Raw genomic sequence first — 18,472 nt, 5'->3', positions numbered from 1 at the left:
CCACTCAAATGATGTTCACCCTCTGGACCCAAAATGACTTCTCCCTGGCCCCCAGAAAGGCCCAGTGGGACTTGGGGACTTGAATGTGAGAAGTAAGAAAGCACGAGGAATCAGTGATGATTAAGGGTTTTGAGAAGCACTAACCAGAAAGATGGCAAGGCTGCTACCAAAATAGTTAAATCAAGAAAGACTGAGATTGAAGAAGGGCATTCAGATGTGAAGACATTGAGTTTGAGGTCATGGTAAGAACATGCAGAAAAGTCCAGACCATTAGATGGTGGTTGACCCGTTGGGAACCTGAGAAGACAGAAGAGTGAAAAGCTCAGTGATGGTGGAACTGGAGGCAGAGGGGAATTTAGGGTCTGGGCAACTGCTTACCCAAGACTCCATCTGTGTGAGAGAGTTTGCCTGTGTATTCAACTCTACTGTATCCAATGAACCCAACTGGGAGGATAAGCCTTGAAACTCTCATCCTGTTCAAAAGTTCTTTTTAATCCTTCTTATACAGTAAAAGGTCAGCATTTTGGAACACATATTTCCTAGACTGTATGGAGAAATACAATATCATCTTGCAGTTTAGAACATCTATAAGGTGGTAGTCCCCAGCTATAGAGCTGGAAATGTGCTCAGTGTTGTCTCCCCATTTAGTTTCACTGTTTTTCATTTCATTTCACTTTGTTCAGAAACATTTGGACCAGTCTCTTGGCTTCACACTTTAATCTTTTAATAGTCTGGGCCATAACAGACATTTCACTACTGCCATCACATATGATGACATGTGTATGCGGAGGCTGCAGTGAACATACCTCCACCTTCCCCTGAAGCCTCCCTTCTATCTTCCGGGATCTTGTGTAGCTAAATAAGGCCATGCCACCACCTGCAGCCTTGTGGTTTATCCCCTAGAACTTTGACCTCAGGAAAACAGCCTTTCCCTTTAACTTTCAACATTTGCTCCCATTTTTATTATATCAATTCCGTTATTTCTGAGTCTGTCCAAAGTCACTGTTTTTGCCCATTAAAAGTCAGATGTATTAAGTCTTTTCCTATTACATCAAATCTGTACCTTTCTTCCCCTTAAATTTCGTGTCTTCTTCCACATCCTGGCCCTCTCCTGGACATTCAAAATCTCACTCTCCTTCTACCAATATTGGCCCCATCTAACATTGCTCAGTAGGCTGTTGGTGGAAGACAGCCGTGGAACTGGGAGCCTCAGGAAATGATTTAGTTGTCCTGCTGGGCTTAATGGAGAATTCAGCACTATAGTCCATCTTTGTCATCTTCTTGTTTATGCAGCTATTGTTGGGGGCAACTTCAGCATTCTGTCTGCCACCCTAACTGAATGCAAACTCTATACTCCCATGTACTTCTTCCTGGGAAATCTATCCCTACTGGATGTTCAGTGTGTCAGTGTCACAGTTTTTGCTAAGTAGAGGCATTTCACATCCAATGACAGAAACATACCCTACAGGGCCTGCCTCTCCCAGCTCTTCTTCTTCTACCTCCTGGCTGGGGCAGACTGCTTCTTGCTGACTGTCATGGCCTATGACCACTATCAGGCCATCTGCCAGACCCTCACCTATGGCACCCTCATGGTCTCTGCCCTGGCAGGAGAAGTTATGTCTGCAGTTCATGCAGGAGTTGTGAACCTTCACTTCCTTCACTTTCGAGGAAACTGATGACTCATCAAAAGTGGCCATCCTCATGGCTCTGGCTCTGAAGGGCCTGAGACCCACACTGCAGCCCAGCCAAGAAGAGGCACAGGTGTCACCCTGTGTGAGAAATGTCCTCTTCCCTGATCCCCTGCAAGAAGCACAGACTCCTGAATCTGGACTTTATTCCCTGCTCTGGCCCACTCTCGCTGCCCTAATCCTCTCACCTCTATATGGCAGTCAGTAGGTATTACACGGGCCAAGGTTCAACCATCAGTCAACAACAGTTTCTTGTCTGTGTACTTTCTGAGTATCCTTGTTAGGGTGCTGGCGGCTGTTGTTTGTTGAGAACAGGGTTGGCTTGGCCATCCAGAACCGGGCTCTAGTCATGCCAGTCTCTTGCTCCACAACCTCAGCTGGTGCCCTGGGCAGGAGAAACAAGGACACAGGCTGGTGTCCCGCAGCACTTCTCCCTGTCCCTCCTCCCTCACTTAGACCAAGTCCTGCTCTATTGGACACTGCCCACTGTCTTCTTCCTTCCTTCGCTCTTTCCCCTTCCCAGGATGCCCATTCTGCTCCTCTATCATTCCGGCCTTTGAGGCTGGCTTGAATTCTTCTTTCTCCAAGAGGCCTTCCCTCCTTCCTGAGTCTTGGAGAATGTGGACTGTTCCCTCCCAGTCTGCCCTGCGTTGTAGGCATATGCAGGTGGGTCTGCCTCCCTTAGCACACCAGCGCTCCTTGAAGGCAGGGACTCCATCACTGCATCTTTGACCTCTGTGGCCAGCACGGGGCTGGGCACAGGGCAGCAGAGGAAGTGCCTGAGTTGGGCCGCAGGGTGTCTGGAGTCTGGCCCTGAGCTGGTGCTATTGGAGAGAGGAGCCCGTAGACCTGGGGAGATGAGCACAAGACAAGGTGGGGTGGTGGAGAGTGCCCCCAGGGCCATCCAAGGCCTAGGTTGCTCTGGGAAGGCTTTCTGAAGAAGGTGGAACTGTGTGGAGTCTAGAAGGTTCCCAGAGGCTGAGGTGGGGATGAGGATAATTTGGTAATGGTAGGCATGCTGAATGGGCCCAGAAGAAGCAGAGATGCAGGTGAGGCCAGATCCAGGAGGACTTGGGCAGCTGATTTGGGAGCTTGAATTCTGTCTCAAGGGCAATGGGGAGCTCTTGAAAGATCATAGTTCAGCCAGAACAGTGAACTGGTGGGACAAAGCCTAGAGACGGGATAAGGAAACTGCTGCATGGTCCCTGATTTAGGGAAAAGGGGTAAAGCCTGAGTCACAGCCCAGGGCTAGTGAGAGGCCCTTTAGGAATAGACAGTTGGGACAGAGGGGAGCTATCTCAGCTCAGAGTCTCACCCCTGCTCAGTCAGCCAACTCACCGCTTCCTGGACTCTGTCACCTGGGAAGTGGAAGGGTGGCTAGCCTGTGGCCGACTCTAGGAGCTTGGCCCTTCTGGCAGACTTCCCTTGCTCTTCCTTTACCCCAGGCCTAACTCTCCTCCTGGCTGGAAGATATGTTTCAGAGCCTGAGCCCTCTGGGCAGGGCAGGCCCCCAGTGCACACCTGGCCTATTTCAAAGTCTTTTCAGGGCAGGTTGCCTTCCCAAAGCTTCCTTCTCCACCTTGATTTGCTACTCCTCCAGAAGGGCTCCAGGTTGCCATGTCCAGTGGTGCCTGCACTTCCTATCAATGTCATCCCTGCCTCAGCAGGGCCAGGGTGGATGTGAGGCCCCATATCCTGGGGCTGACTTGAGGGCGCACATGGGGATGCCTAGATTGGGACAGCCAGGTAGTTGCTGCACTTTGCCTTGGTTGTCAAGATGAGGAGACCACAGATGGAGACAACACTACAGAGAAGTTCAGCTTGATGGGAAGAAAGAAATTACTGAGGTAGCTAGTGGAGAAACAGAATATTAAGGGAGATTTGAATTTTGTTTTAGTTTTGCTCAAAGATAAGTAGAACTACATGTCTGTATGCTGGCAGGCAGACACTAAGAATTAAGATGATGGTTAAGATACCCAATAAAAGGATCATTGACAGAATAGCATACAAAGGAATGTGAGAAAGTGAAGCAGTGATAATAGAAATGTTTGTCTGTATATTGATGTATTTGTTGCTTAAGAGAAAGTACTCATTTAAGTATTTATTAAAGAAAATGTGATAGAATATAATAATTAAGTACTGAGTTCTAAATAATTGAAATCTCCCAGTCATCTCCTTTGTTAGCAAATGATTCTGTTAACAATCAATTCATCCCATTGTTAACAATGCCTACTCACTGCACCTGCCCTCAAGGAATGTATAAACACATAACATTATAATAGAATATACAAATTACAATGATAAAGTTTGCATAGTTTATTATAAAACCACACCTTTAAAATCACTCACCTGCAGAACTTTCAAGCATTGAAAACCAGGGTTACCATACAACTGTCATCTAAGGTTTAAATTAATAAATATATATTTTTAAATTTTTTCATTTGTCCAACAAACTTGTACTAAAATCCTGCTAAATGTTCGGCATAGGGCTGGGCAAAAAACCAAAACAAAGCAAAACTCAGTGTCTCCCCTCAAAGAATTCAGTCTGTTTTGGCAAAATGCTGTGCCAGTGTTGGCTATTAATAGATAATTGTTATCTGGATCATGCCGGATAGTACATCCACTGATCTTAGGTTGGAAACCCCCCCCAATTAAACTTATCCAGTGATTCTAGAATATTCCCAGTAACACCGCTGCCCCTCTGGGCGTGCTCTCCATCGGTCCTCAGTAAGAGAGATTTCACTGGAGAACTGAGAGTGAAGCAAGATCGCAATGGTGTATGCAGCAATTAGATGAGGGGAGAGACAGCAAATAAAGATTATACTGTCAATTTTAAGTGAAAAGGAGGAAAGTTTAAAGTGTTTTTAAAGATATTTGCCTAAAGATATTCTTTTATTTTATTTTATGTATTTATTTTTGAGTTGGAGTCTCACTCTGTCACCCAGGCTGGAGTGCCGTGGCATACTTGCAGCCACCACAGCATTGCCCTGTTGGGCTCAGGTGATCCTTCCACCTCAGCCTTTCAAGTAGCTGGAATTACAGGCGTGCACTACCACACCTGGCTAATTTTTTATTTATTGTAGAGATGAGGTCTTGTCAAGTTGCCCAGACTGGTTCAAGCCTGTGGGCTCAGGCAATCCACTTGGCTTGGCCTCCCAAAGTGCTGAGATTACAGGCTGAGACACTGAGCCCGCCCCTTTTTTTTCCTTTTTTTTTAATGAAGGGAGACACGAAAAACTTGAGGAGAAAAGAGAAGTTAAAGGTATGAGAGACGCAAGATTATTACTTAAAGCACATCTCTCTAAAGCAGATATAAACAGGTTTCTATGGAAGAGGGAGCAGGAAGTTGAGGGCATTCCCATCAGCTATCTTGATCTCTGTGAAATAAGAAACAAAGCCAGTTGGTAAGAGGAAGGTAGTAAGTGATGGTGGGAACAGCTGGGGCTTCAGGAGAGTAGTAAGGGTGGGCACAAAGGGGAGTGAGAGGAGCCTGGCTGTATGAAGATGCAAAGCAAAGTTTGAGATATCAGTATCAAGAAAACTACAAGGTTTTACTGAAAAAAAAAAACGGATAGATATACCATTTCCTGGATGGAAAGACTAAACATTCTAAAACATCAATTAATTCTTTCTTAACTAGTTTATAGGCTTGACTCAGTTTCATTCTACATTCAAATGAACCACTTTATAAACTTGGAAAAATAAATTTCATTTGACAAAAGTGAAGAGGCTAGGTAAAATTATCTTGAAAAATAAGATGAATGAGAAGATTTATTAAAATGTAACAAAGTTTCAAAAATTCACACAGAATATAATTGGTAAAGAATGAACAGATCAATGGAAATAGGTCAACAGGTCTAAATTACTTTTATCTAGTATTCTCTGTCTATTATTATCACTACTGTAATAACTACTATTACTACTACTACTAACAGCAGTCTCTTAGCAGGCTTACCATGTGCCAGACACTGTACACAGCACTATTATTCAATTTGTTTAACTCCCACAGTAACCCTATGAGGTGATCTCTCCATTTGACAAATAAGTATAGTGAGACACTGAGATGTTAAGTAATCTGCCCAAGGATACAGCTAACAAGTTGAAAAGCCAGAATTCACAGCAAGGCGATCTGATACCAGGACTCACATTCTGTTATACTGCCTCAAGTGTTACATTAGTTGGCTATTCATAAAACCAAAAAGTGGAAATAAAAGCTAAAATTTCAGCTGGGTGATGTAGATTGTGCCTGTATTCCCAGCTACTCCCACCTCAGGAGACTGACGTGGAAGGATTACTTGAGCCCAGGAATTCAAGGCCAGTATGAGCAATATTGCAGGACCTGTCTTTAAGAAAACCACAAAAACTAAATTTCAGAAATTGTAGAATTATTTCAAAGCTTGTCATATTTATCCTCAAAGTCAGTCAGAGGTGAGAGAAAAAAAGAAAAGATAAAGTTTGTCATATTCATATCATGGAATTTTATGTTCAATTTTATATGTGTATAGTCCAAATTATGCCCCCTTGAAATCATATGTCGAAGTCCTAGTCTCCAGTGTGATGATAGTTGTAGATGGGGCCTTTAGAAGATAATTTGGTTTATGTGAGGTCATGAAAATGTCATTTTCAAGATGGAATAGTGACTTTATAAGAAGAAACACCAGAGAATTTATTCTTTTTCTTTCTCTCTGACACATGAGTGAACACTGAGAAGGCAGCCATCTGCAAACCAGAAAGCGAATCCTCCCCGGAGCCCAACAATGCTGGCATTCTTATCTTGGACTTCAATCCTCCAGAACTGTGAGAAAATAAATTTCTGTTGTTTAAGCCACTCAGTCTATGGTATTTTGTTATGACAGTCCAAGTAGACTAAGGTCAAATGGAAAAGGAAAGGATCTAGGTCAAGGATGCCATGCTGAGATTGATGGGCCTGTGGACTGCCAAGTGCAGAAGTCCAATCAGAAGATGGATATAAGAGACTTCAGGAGCAAAGTCCGGATTTAGAGAGATATTAGGAGGTCAACAGAATATAGGTGACAGTTAAAAGTATCATTTCATATGCCATCACTTAGAAGAAGCAACTTAGAAAACAAGATGACCAAGATTCAAAGCTTAGCCCATGTATGGGTGAGTTAAGAGTTTTTAAAAAAATAATGGTGAGTTCCACGTAAGACATAGAAAGCCACAAGAAAGGTCACTCCCACACTAACAAGATAAAACTAGGTAACTCACAGAATCGGAACTTCTCTTAATCTAATTGGAGAACTGAAGTCATGAAACATCAAGGTGAACTGTATCTTAAAAGATGACAATCCTCTCCAAGGAGAGACAGGACACATGAATTGTTTCACCTTTAACAGAATGTGGATGAGGTGGCTGCCATAAAAGTGACTGGATTATTAGCAAATTCTTAAAGGACAAGCATGGATTAGCATGACAATTAAAATCCCTGGGAGCTCTGAACACAAGAGTTTCCATAATCACTCAGCAGCTGTTTTTCATGACCTCCACCAGAAGTTCATGAGAAAGATTTAGTCCATGGCAGGAGAACTAAGGGAGCCCTACTCGGTAGTACACAGACATGAAACCCCGCCTGCTAACTGGAGTCCTCTCTTATATAAAGCAGAAGGTATTTGCATTTGAGGAGAGGCAGAGGACTCTCTTCCTCCGCGACTAGGGTCAAGATCTGTGTCCTCTGGGAGAATGGTAGAAGTCAACCCCATTTACTGCTGAATGACAGAAAAGTCACTAACATCCAGGACCCTGCCTTGTTAGAAAGCAAGATTTAGGCTGAGGCGAGTGGATTGCCAGAGCCTGAGGGTTCGAGACCAGCCCAGGCACTTGGGCAAGACCTTGTCTCTACAATAAGTCAAAAATTAGCCAGGCATGGTAGTGTGTGCCTGTAGTTCTGGCTCCTTGGAAGGCTGAGGCGGAAGAATCACTGGAGCCCAGTGGGTCGATGCTGGGGTGGCTATGAGTGTGCCACTGCACTCCAGCCTGGGCATCTGAGTGAAATGCCAACTCACAAAAAATAAAAAAAGAAAGAAAGATCTGCTACCACTGAAGAAGGGCAGATACTCCCTCTCAAGACCTCCATCTAAGGTCTCAAATCATTCTACAAAAAAGATATCCACACATGCATGTTTATTACAGCACTACTCACAATAGCAAAAACATGGAACCAACCATGCTGCCCACTGAAAGCAGACTGGATTAAAAAATTGGTATATAATACATGATGAAATATCACGCAGACATAAAGAAGGACAAAATTATGGACTTTGCAGCAATGTGGATGGATTTGGAGTCTATCTTACTCAGCGATCTATCACAGAAACAAAAAACTGAATACCACATTTTCTCACTCATAGACGGACCCTGAATACTTATCATATATACTACATAAAAGGGATTGGCAGTAGCAGGACACTGCCAGTGGTGGGAAGGGGACATAACATCAATAAGGGTACCTGATCCTAATCCAGGCAAAGTGAGGTCCAATGGGAGGCCCCAAAATTGACCTGTATCTAAACTACTTATGCACCCAATCCTGACTTGCACTCCACAACTTTAAAACATAAAAATTAAAATAAATAAAAAAAATTAGATTCCCTGTCAACAGAAGAAAGAGTTTTACTGTCAAGGGGAGTGTAGGAGCAGGAAAGTTGAGAAAGCACCCATGAAACCTTCCTAAGATAAGCTTTCCCTGCCTCAATCACAAAGCCTCACACCAAGTAATAAACAACAGTAGCCTACTATTGTGGGAGAGACCAGAGCATGGAGAGAGACCACCTCTATGGAGCAGGCAGTAAGGGCCTGTTGAAAGCTGAGGAACAGAAGGACTGCCGAAAAAAATTCTCTGACTATTTAGACCCCAAAGTTAGAGCAGCCTACCAATGGAAGAATTTGAAGTGTGCAGTGGACTAAGGGTAATAATGGTAACAAAACACTCGTCTGATAATGGGCTGGTATCCAGAAAGTGAGTCCTCCCCAAAGCCCAACAATGCCGGCATTCTTATCTTGGACTTCCAGCCTCCAGAACTGTGAGAAAATAAATTTCTGTTGTTTAAGCCACTCAGTCTATGGTATTTTGTTATGGCATTCCAAGTAGACTAAGGCCAAATGGAAAAGGAAAGGATCTACATCTTACAACTCAACAAGACGTAGAAAAACTACATATTTGGGGGGGAAGGGGATATTTAAACAAAAACCTCACCAAGGAAGACATATGGATCATGAATAAACTCACGGAAAGACGCCTAATATCTTTAGTCATTAGGGGAATACAAATTAAAATCACAATTAGATACTACTGCATTTGTAACAGAACCGATCAAATTTAAAAGACTGATAATACTAAGTTTTGATGAGGAAATGGAACAAATAGAAATCTAATACATTATTGAGAATGTAAAATGGTATAGTAACTTTGGAAAAAAGTTTGATAATTTCTTCTAAAATTAAACTTCCACTTATATGGAGTCAGTGATTTCAGTTCTAATTATTTTCCAAGGAGAAATGAAGACATAAATCCACACAGTTGTATACATATAAATATGTATATAACTGTATATACATATTTATTATAGCTTCATTCATAATGGCTGAAATCTGGAGTCCACACAAATGTTCACCAATAAATTAGAAGATATCCATATAATGAAACTTGGGGTAGGGGGAGAAGGTGGAAAGACTACTGGCACAGCCAACATGCATGAATCTCAAAAAGACTATGATAATTTGATTATAAAAAATTATTTTAAAATTATAAAAATTATTTTAAAATTATATTTAAAATTATAAAAATTATTTTAAAAGTTTCAAAAAATCTATATGCTGTATGATTGCATTCATATATCACTTTAAAAAAGGCAAGATCATAGGGACAGAAATCAGATCAGAGGTTGCCATGGGCTATGGTGTAGAGAGAGAATTGACTGCAGAGGGGCATAGGGGCATAAGTGAACATTTTGAAGTAATTGAAATGTTCTATGTATTGGTAGACATGGTAGATCCATCTGTATTGTTTTACCAGACTCATAAAACTTCACAATTAAAATTATATCTTCATTAAAGCAACTTTAAAAAATTATACTTAAAAAAATGTGAAAAATTAACGGGAAGAAATGGTACCAGAATCAAATTATCTGGGTGCCAGCCTGAGCTCCACTATAAACCCATTCTTTGACCTTGGCAAGTCATCTAAGCTCTCTGAATCTTATTTTTCTCATCTACAATATGGTGACTATATCTTTCTTTCTTTTTGGAGATATCACGAGGGTGGAATGATGTCACAAATCTAATGTTTCTTTAATAGGGTCCAAAATACTAGGCACATGAGGGAAACCCTTAAGGACTGAGGTTGTTTGCCTCTGGGTTCTTGTACAATCCCTAGGGGAATTAACTTTTAGGGCATCTCAGGGTTCATTAGCTCCTGAATAGAAAGAGCTCCAGGATAGATTCTTTTAGATGCTGTCTCATTCCCTTTAGAAGCCTTTTGGAGACGTGCCACCTTGGGTCAGCTTAGCACTCACTTCCATCTCTACAAGAAACCTCACTCAGGGTACCCAGAGTGCTCACAGGAAGGTAAGCCCCCATGAGCCCTCCACTTGCTCCAGACCTCCTAATTCCCTTTCTTATTGAGCAAGGGTGGATGGAGATTTCTCGTGATCTTCATGTGGATTTTTCCTTGTTAACAGAAGAATAAAGGACAGAGGTATGCTTGGATTCAGGAAAGACAGTTTTCCACCCTTTGAGACTGAAAAAATGAAGGACAAAGCTGGAAAACAGGGGGCATATCAGAAGGGAACTGACTGGGGAAATGAAGAGAGTATGGGGAGAGCCGAGGAGATTATTTAGGCTGATCTGAGCAGAGAAATCAATGAAATTGATTTTTACAGAATCTTCTACCTAGAGTTAACCTAGAGATGATGCCGTACAGCCTTTTATGTTACAGAGGGAAAATGAATACATATTAGATGATTGGTAGAAAGATGATAGATAGATGAATGGATAGATAGATAGATAGATAGAAAGATAAATAGACAGATAAAGGCACATGCATATATATTCATATATGTATTCATATATACATGGCAAAGATCTTGGAAGGCAGCAGAGGTTGGCAGAAAAATAACATGTTCTCCATTCAGAACAAACTAGTGACCTAAAACAAGTTAACTATTTTTAGCCTCACTTTTCTCATTTATAAAATTATTACCTATCTTCAAGAATTTTTGTAAAGTTAAAGTGGAGTAACATATAATGGAGTTAAATGGAGTAATATTCTTGACAAAATGTTTATATCCAAGTGAAGATTAGCTTAGTATTTTATTTTCTTTCCTTCCTTCCTACCTACCTTCCATCTATCTTTTTTTCCTTTATTCAAGATCTCAGTGCTAGTTAGCAGTAGAAACTTGTTTATAACACAAACATCTGAACTCCACCTCCAGAACTCTCTTTTTTCAGTGTGCTGAATTGTCCTTATATACCAAGAGAATGGGGGGTGGGGGGAAAGGAAGGTGGGAGGTTCTGCACGTTATTGTGGAGAGAAGGAATTGCTTAGGGCAGGTTGGACCAGAGGACCTGGGGTAAACTGCACCTCGTATGGATAGGCAGAGTGGGAGATGATTGGAGAAGTGAGAACTGGACAAATTTGACCAGGATGGAGAGATGTGGTTGCTATTCCAAGCAAGAGTGATCTCTGTCATTGTGCTGCGCTGCTATGATTTTAAATCCAGATTTAGCTTAACTTAATGATAAACTGGAAAATTTATTTGTGAGGTCATTTCCTAAGGTGGCAAGGGCTTCTCAAAAATACCCTCTGCCTTCTCCCCAGAATAAATAACCTATATCAACAAATGGCATCTCCCAGGGGTGGCAAAAGTTGGGGTATTCCTGATGAATTCTCTTGCTGCTTTTGTTCAGATTAGTTGGCTTAAAGTCAGCTCCACCATTTAATACCTATGCAAATCAAAGTCACTCAGTCTCCCTCTTTCAGAGGAGTAGAGTAGAGCATTTAAGAACATTTACTGGCTTTGATACCAGACTAGCTGGGTTTCTATCCTGGCTCTGTTCCACCCACCAGCTTCATAACCTTAGACAAGTTACCTTGCCCTTATGTGCCTCAGTTTTCTCTCTGTAGGATGGGGATTATAAGAGTACCTACTTCATAGGACTGAGAAATAAATAAAATAATACATGTAAAATGCCTAGAACAGGTTTGGTATATAGTAAAATCTAATTAAGTATTAGTTATTATTATAACAATCAAAAGTATTTTAAGAACATTTCTAACAAACTGAAATATAACATCTCAGATTATTTCAAAGTTTATAATAATATATAATAAAAATGAATAAATACAAAATTAGTTATTGTTATTATTACCTACCTTATAGGATTGTTGTAAAGACTAAATGAGATGATACCTAAAAGTCACTTAGATAGAAAGTGCTTGATAAATGTTACCCGTCACTGGGTGGCCTCTGATTCTACCACATCCAGGAAACACTCTCTTATTACTTCCATAACTAACTTCAAATGCTACGTTTTGCTGGGCCTCCCCAGAACTCAGGGAGAGATTGTGTACATAGGGGACAAACTCATAAAAGAAGAAATTTGTCTTTTCTAACTATGGAACAGGAAGGGATGAGACAGGGATTATTGCCTATTTGCTTGTTACAGAAAGAAGAAAAGAAGGACTGAGATAAATCCTAGGCTCTTGCACCCACATTAATAACTGTGCTTCAGATTTCTGGCTTCTTTCCTCACCGCCAACCTCCCTGACCTCTCAACAAGATGCACCCTCCCTCCCACCCCCGAAAATTCACCCGTAACTTCAGGAAAAAAAACTGGAGTGTTATGTGTGGGATGATTTTTTTCTTTGCTAGCAAAGTTCACAAAAATCTTTTTAAAATACTTTTTTTATACAGAGGAGCTGAAAATATGTTATTTTTTCCTCTATCTTGTATGTTAGTGAATGGAAGAATTTCCTTTTTTCAGCAAGCCTTCTTCCTTTATTAAGGAAATTTGTCCATCTGCCCTTCTTAATTTGCTGATATTGGTGAAATCTAAAATCACCTTACCTACATGTCCTGTCTCCTTCATGAGACTGGAACATCTTCCATTCAGTGTCCTGTTTCCTAAACCCAGAGAGCTCTGTCTTCCTAGTTTCACAACTCCTCTCCACAGTTCATCTGAAGCTCTTATCCCAGTCAGGCAGCCTGTCTGTCTCTCTGAGAACTCCACAATCGGAAGTCTCCCTACCCAACTAGACTGTGATCTCTGTGAAGGCAAGAATACAGTTTCTCCTATGTTGCTTCTGCAGCACCCTAGTTAGGAAAGCTGTATTTGATGGAGAAACCATGATCCCTGCTCTACCTCCAGCATTCTGGAGCAAGGAGAGGGGATGTCTCCAAGGGATGTGCATCTCCTGTTTAGGGCAAAGCAGTTAATGCCACTCTGCCCTGTACCTGAATGCAGCCCTCGATAGAGCTAAAGTTTTCCCAAGCCTGGGACTGTGATAAAAAACATAACCTGAATGTACAACATTTGTGGGGCCAGTAACCAGCTTCCTTCTGGGAGGATTGGTGGTGGTCTCAGCTGGGAGGTAGATTCTGGAAGGAAGGCACAGCCTATGACAGACTGGCACTTGTCTTTTTCCTACTGAGGGTTAGCATTGGCCCAAGAGAGTTTGAGCCCAACAAACAGCCAACAGTTTTTGCAGAGTAGGTTGGGATGGGAGTATGGGGCGTAGTGTAGTCTTCTTTAGTAACTTATTAGCATAATCTACATTCTTTGTCATGTGTTCTACATTTTGGGTGGCTCTCAGTATGACTTTGAATAAGCTAGCTCTCTTAATGGTTCAGTTCCCTGTCCCTTTCCCTCTGTGCAAGTACTAGAATAGTGTAGGTTATCAATTGTTTATGACATCCCTCTTTCAGAAAAGATCAATTAAAGGCTGGGGTGCATAAGGAGGAAATTCTTAAGGAGATGAGACAATAACCCAGAATTGATCCTTGAAAGATGAAGTTTTGATGTGTGGATGGGAAAAGTCTTCTAGACAGGAAAGAACACTGGCACATAGAGAGAGAGTGGAAATAGTCCAGAAGAAAGGGACCCTGAAGATATCTTTCCAGAGCCACCTGTCCCAGTCACACCAGAAGGACTTTTGTCTTCCTGAGTTCACTCTTCAATTGTCCAGGAACCCATAGGAATATCATAACTGCTACCACACATGATAGGGTGGGAGCCAGCTAAACGTTCCCTGGGACTTTTCTCTTGGAAAACTCTGAATCTCTTCACCATACACACACACACATGCACACACACACACACACACGCATGCTCACACATACACATACACGTGCATACACAAAGATCTGTCTTCCCATATCATTTTACTACCAACTACATCTTTCCAGATGCTCAGACCAAGCATCTTAGAGTCATCCTTGCACATTCTCTTTCTCTCACATCTGGCACCCCGTCTGTTACTTCTACCACTAAAATATATCCAGGGGGCTGTAACATTCAACAAATTATTATTGAATGAAAGGATGAATGGATGGGATCTTGACTTCTTTGAATAGGTGTAGTGATGCTAATACTTAAAGCCTTAGCAACACCATTCTTCTCCTTATCATATACAATGCGACTTAAAAGCCTCAAAAGTAACACATGTCTAAATTCTTTAAGAGGCAATATATGTTAAAATATGGACTTGGGAGTCAGACAGTCCCACGTTTGAGACCTAGCTGTCAAGAGTATGACCTTGGGCTCCTTGGTCAACCCTTCTAATCCTCAATGTGTTGATTACATAGAGATAGTAGTAGCTATTCCATAGATTTGTGTGAAAATTAAATGAGAAAATAAATATGATGTGTTTAATACAATACTCCTAATATATATTTTAAAAATGTTGTTAGTATTTTTCTCAAATTGCCTTCATGTCTGCAATTTTTAACTTCTCTGTATTTCTGCACTTGGGTCTGCTCCTTTCTCTTCTCTTTCTGCAATCTCTTTCAAATCTCTTTTGATCCTGTCCTCCTATTCTTTTCCTTTGGGCTGTTACTCACTCTGTATTGTACTTTCTAGGGCCTCACATGTTCATTTAGTCATTGAACTAGCCAGAGATGTTCTTTAGTCATGGTACACTGATTTAACCATAATAGTTGTTAATATACTGAAACACTTCCACACCATGTTAATTAATAACCACTCACCCAAGTCCCCAGAAGAGTTCTCTAAGTCCCTGCCTCTTACTTGGGATCCCCTAGATCTTTCCCTGAACTAGCATGTAAATGTTAATGTATGGCACAGTGAGAGCCTCCAGGAACCCAGCCAAGTTTTAGGCTAGTATCCAATCGAATAAGTAGGTGTCCATGCCATGCCACTCTAGCATCCAGTAGACATAGATTATGTGCTTATATGTGTCAGTCTCTCCCTTTTGACAGATCATGATCGATACCTGGCTATCTGTCAACCTTTTACTTACAGCACTCGCATGAGCTGTGAAGTCCAGGGTGCCCTGGTGGGCATTTGCTGCACTGCATCCTTCATCAATGCTCTGACTACACTGTGGCTGTGTCTGTGTTTGACTTCTGCGGCCCGAATGTAGTCAACCACTTCTACTGTGACCTGCCACCTCTTTTCCAGCTCTCTTGCTCCAGCATCCACCTCAATGGGCAGCTGCTTTTTGTGGGGGCCACCTTCATGGGGGTGATCCCCATAATCCTTATCTCAGTGTCCTATGCCCACGTCGCTGCTGCAGTATTACGAATCCACTCAGCTGAAGGGAGGAAGAAGGCATTCTCCACGTGTGGCTCCCACCTCACTGTGGTCTGTATCTTTTATGGAAATGGCTTCTTCAGTTACATGCGCCTGGGTTCAGTTTCAGCCTCAGACAAAAACAAGGGGATTGGAATCCTCAATAGTATCCTCAGTCCCATGCTGAACCCAGTTATTTACAGCCTCCGGAACCCTGATGTGCAGGGTGCCCTGAAGAGGGTGCTGACAGGGAAGAGGTCTCCAGCATGAGAAGATAGGGCATCAAAATATCCCTCCCTCCTCGATCATCACCCTAACTTTCTTATGCTAAAGGCCTAGGTATGGGCAGGGCAAATCTTCAGGATTGTGTCGAGGGGAAAGTAGATAGTATTGGTCAAGGTAGAATATGGTTTGCCTTGGATTGGAGAGAAAGACTAAAGCTTAGGTAGTGCAGTATCTAAGTTACTGATAAAAAAAGAATTAAAGAGAGCTGGGAGAAAATTATGATATGGGCCAGAAAGTGGGAGACAAACTATTTTATATTTTTGTATTTAACAACTGCTCAATTGAAATATATTTAAAATGCTAATAAAAACAAAGTGTTGATACCCTTTTTAGATAAAATACATTTGTATCAGAGTATGGGGGCTGGTTTTTTAAAGATCCTACTTTAAAAAATAAGTCTAGCATTGTGAAGTTAAGTTGGATCTGTCATACCCTGGGAACAGGGTGTTGGTACCTGCCAGAGCACCCTGCCAGCACTTAGTTCAGAGTCACATCATCAAATACCTGTTCCCAAAACCAGTGCCTTCCTCCTGACTGAAACATCAGTAGGAACAACATGTACATGTCAGTGCATGAGCTGTTCTTACAACTCCTCCACCAGAAACATAAGACTGTATAATCATACGTTTCATGAAAAGAAGCATGAAGGAGTAGTAAGCTTTATTTTCATTTTTCATGGCAAAATACACTGATTAATTTGGGGCATTCTGTTGAATATATATATACAGATACTTAATAAAGGTCCGGGGAGACTGGTAAGGAAGGGAAACTAGAGGGGGCCATTGCAATTTATCAGTAAGTACTAGGACCCAAGATTTTACCAATAGGGTAAAACTATAGCAATCCAGAGAGGAATGACCAATAGAATGAGGGTCTATTTCATGTGCTACAGTGGCCATTTCCAGAATGTATTCTGTGAACTACGTCAGGCCCTTCATGGTCAAGAAGTTGGAAATCTAAGACTGACCTGACCTAACATGCTTATTAATGATTCAAGGAGCACAGCAGGGGACCCTTAAAGTGCCTGAGAATGTTTCTCAAACAGAGGCATTCGCCAGTCATTATTCAAATCCACACTCATTCTCCAGGTCTTGCCGAACATTCTGTGGAACCCTCTTACACCCACACTTTTGTCCTCTTGAAAAGAACTGCGACCAGGCAGGCCCCATGCCATCCCATTAGGGATCCTGCAGCAGTCTCTGAGTCCTGGACTCCTCCCCAACTCAGAGCTGTCTACACTGCCCCTTTAATCCCCCGGAACAACATCTGTCCAAGTGATTTCATCCTCCAAAAGTTATCAATTTCCTTCTGATCACCACCATATCAAATCCAGACCTTTGTCAAGCATGCAAGGGCCTCCACAATTCCTTCTGGCCTCTCCACTCAATCTTCATCTCTCAACCACAGCTGCTCACTGTGGTGACTCATGGATTCCTTTGTTTGTGTTCATTGTTCTTGACCTTGAGTGTGACCTGCACAGCACAGCACCATCATAATCTTTTCTGTATTTCCTGCAACTTATTTTGTTCTCCCCAGTTAGATTTTTTAAGGACAGTATTCATGTCTTATATTATACTGTGTCCTCCAAACACCCAGCAGAGTGCTGACTACATAACTGATGTTCAAGCAATCTTGTGGATTGATAATAGAAAACGTGACCTATGAGAAGAAAAATTTGTCATCTACATAGGAAACTGTTAGATGTTTTCAAAGTATCCTAAATTGCTCAATGTTAGGATGGTATAAAGATAGAAAACTGAGTTGTTTAAAAACAAAAACTTCCTTCTAAGGACAATTCAAGGGCAATCATTGAATTCGACATAATAGGAAGAAACTTTCCTGACTTTTGTGTGAACTGCAATATCATTTAACGTCAGAAATTAAAAAAATAATGCCTGAAGCTTGAAACAAAGAGTTGTCTTCTTGCAAAAAAATTAGAAAGAGGACATTTAATCGGCAACAGTTGATCATAAAGCCCCCAGAATAGGAATTCCTGTAACATCCAAAGGCTGGGAACACATTACAGAGAGGTGAGATAAAAATAAATGAATAATCAGAGGTTATGCCAAAGTGTGTGTCTTTTTTTAATTCATGTGTTAAAGTGAAAAGTTTTTAACTCTGCCATGCAAGCAAAAATAGCTCATGTTTTGTGTAAACAATTTTAATTAAAAGCATATTTTTGCTTATAAAGCAGAGAGACTATATCAACATGAAAAGGTGTATAGCACATGTTGCTACATTTAAAAAGTGATGAGAAGGTGACATGTGTATGGGCTGTAAAAAGCCCTGGAGGAAACCCCCCAGGCTATACATGTTGACTCTCTCTGCAGAGGGTAATAGGACTGGAGAAGGCAGTGGGAAAGTGACAAGGAATTTCAGCTTTCACTCCATTTACTCTGGTATTATTTGAAAATTTTCACTGAGTTCTGGTAATTTTAAAAAGCAAAATAATTTTTTTTGTAATGGTAAAAATGCAGGGGATGGAGTAAAGTGAGTTGACAGTGCTTTCTTTCCAACTTTCAAAGGGTCCTCTGTGATCCTTATCTTTGAGAAAACTAGTAAGTTGCTCCATCCATCTAATGCAAAGCCACCATGTTCACTTGATCAAGACTGGAAGAGACATGAAGTAATCACCAGTCATCTTACCCATCTTCTGAGTTAAAAGCCAAACCAAATCATTCCTATCCTTAAGAGAATATTCCTAGAGGACTTTCTTGTCTTCTTCCTGTCTC

The 18,472-nt window shown here is 41.4% G+C and overlaps 1 protein-coding gene across 1 annotated transcript; it reads left to right on the top strand.

The window, feature by feature from the left end:
* Positions 1 to 1,293: 1,293 nt before the first annotated feature.
* On the top strand, positions 1,294 to 15,725 carry LOC103260123 (olfactory receptor 139-like; the record flags this gene model as incomplete). The annotated part of the gene is given in 3 exon segments (XM_008057762.1): positions 1,294 to 1,542; positions 15,146 to 15,259; positions 15,262 to 15,725. Coding segments are annotated over 3 exon segments (827 nt in total), but the record flags the coding sequence as incomplete, so codon positions are not given.
* Positions 15,726 to 18,472: the final 2,747 nt, after the last annotated feature.

Source organism: Carlito syrichta, unplaced genomic scaffold (genome assembly GCF_000164805.1).
Source record: "Carlito syrichta isolate Samal-C Ts95f unplaced genomic scaffold, Tarsius_syrichta-2.0.1 Scaffold303121, whole genome shotgun sequence".
Taxonomy (NCBI): domain Eukaryota; kingdom Metazoa; phylum Chordata; class Mammalia; order Primates; family Tarsiidae; genus Carlito; species Carlito syrichta.
This window is presented reverse-complemented; position numbering and strand designations above follow the sequence as displayed.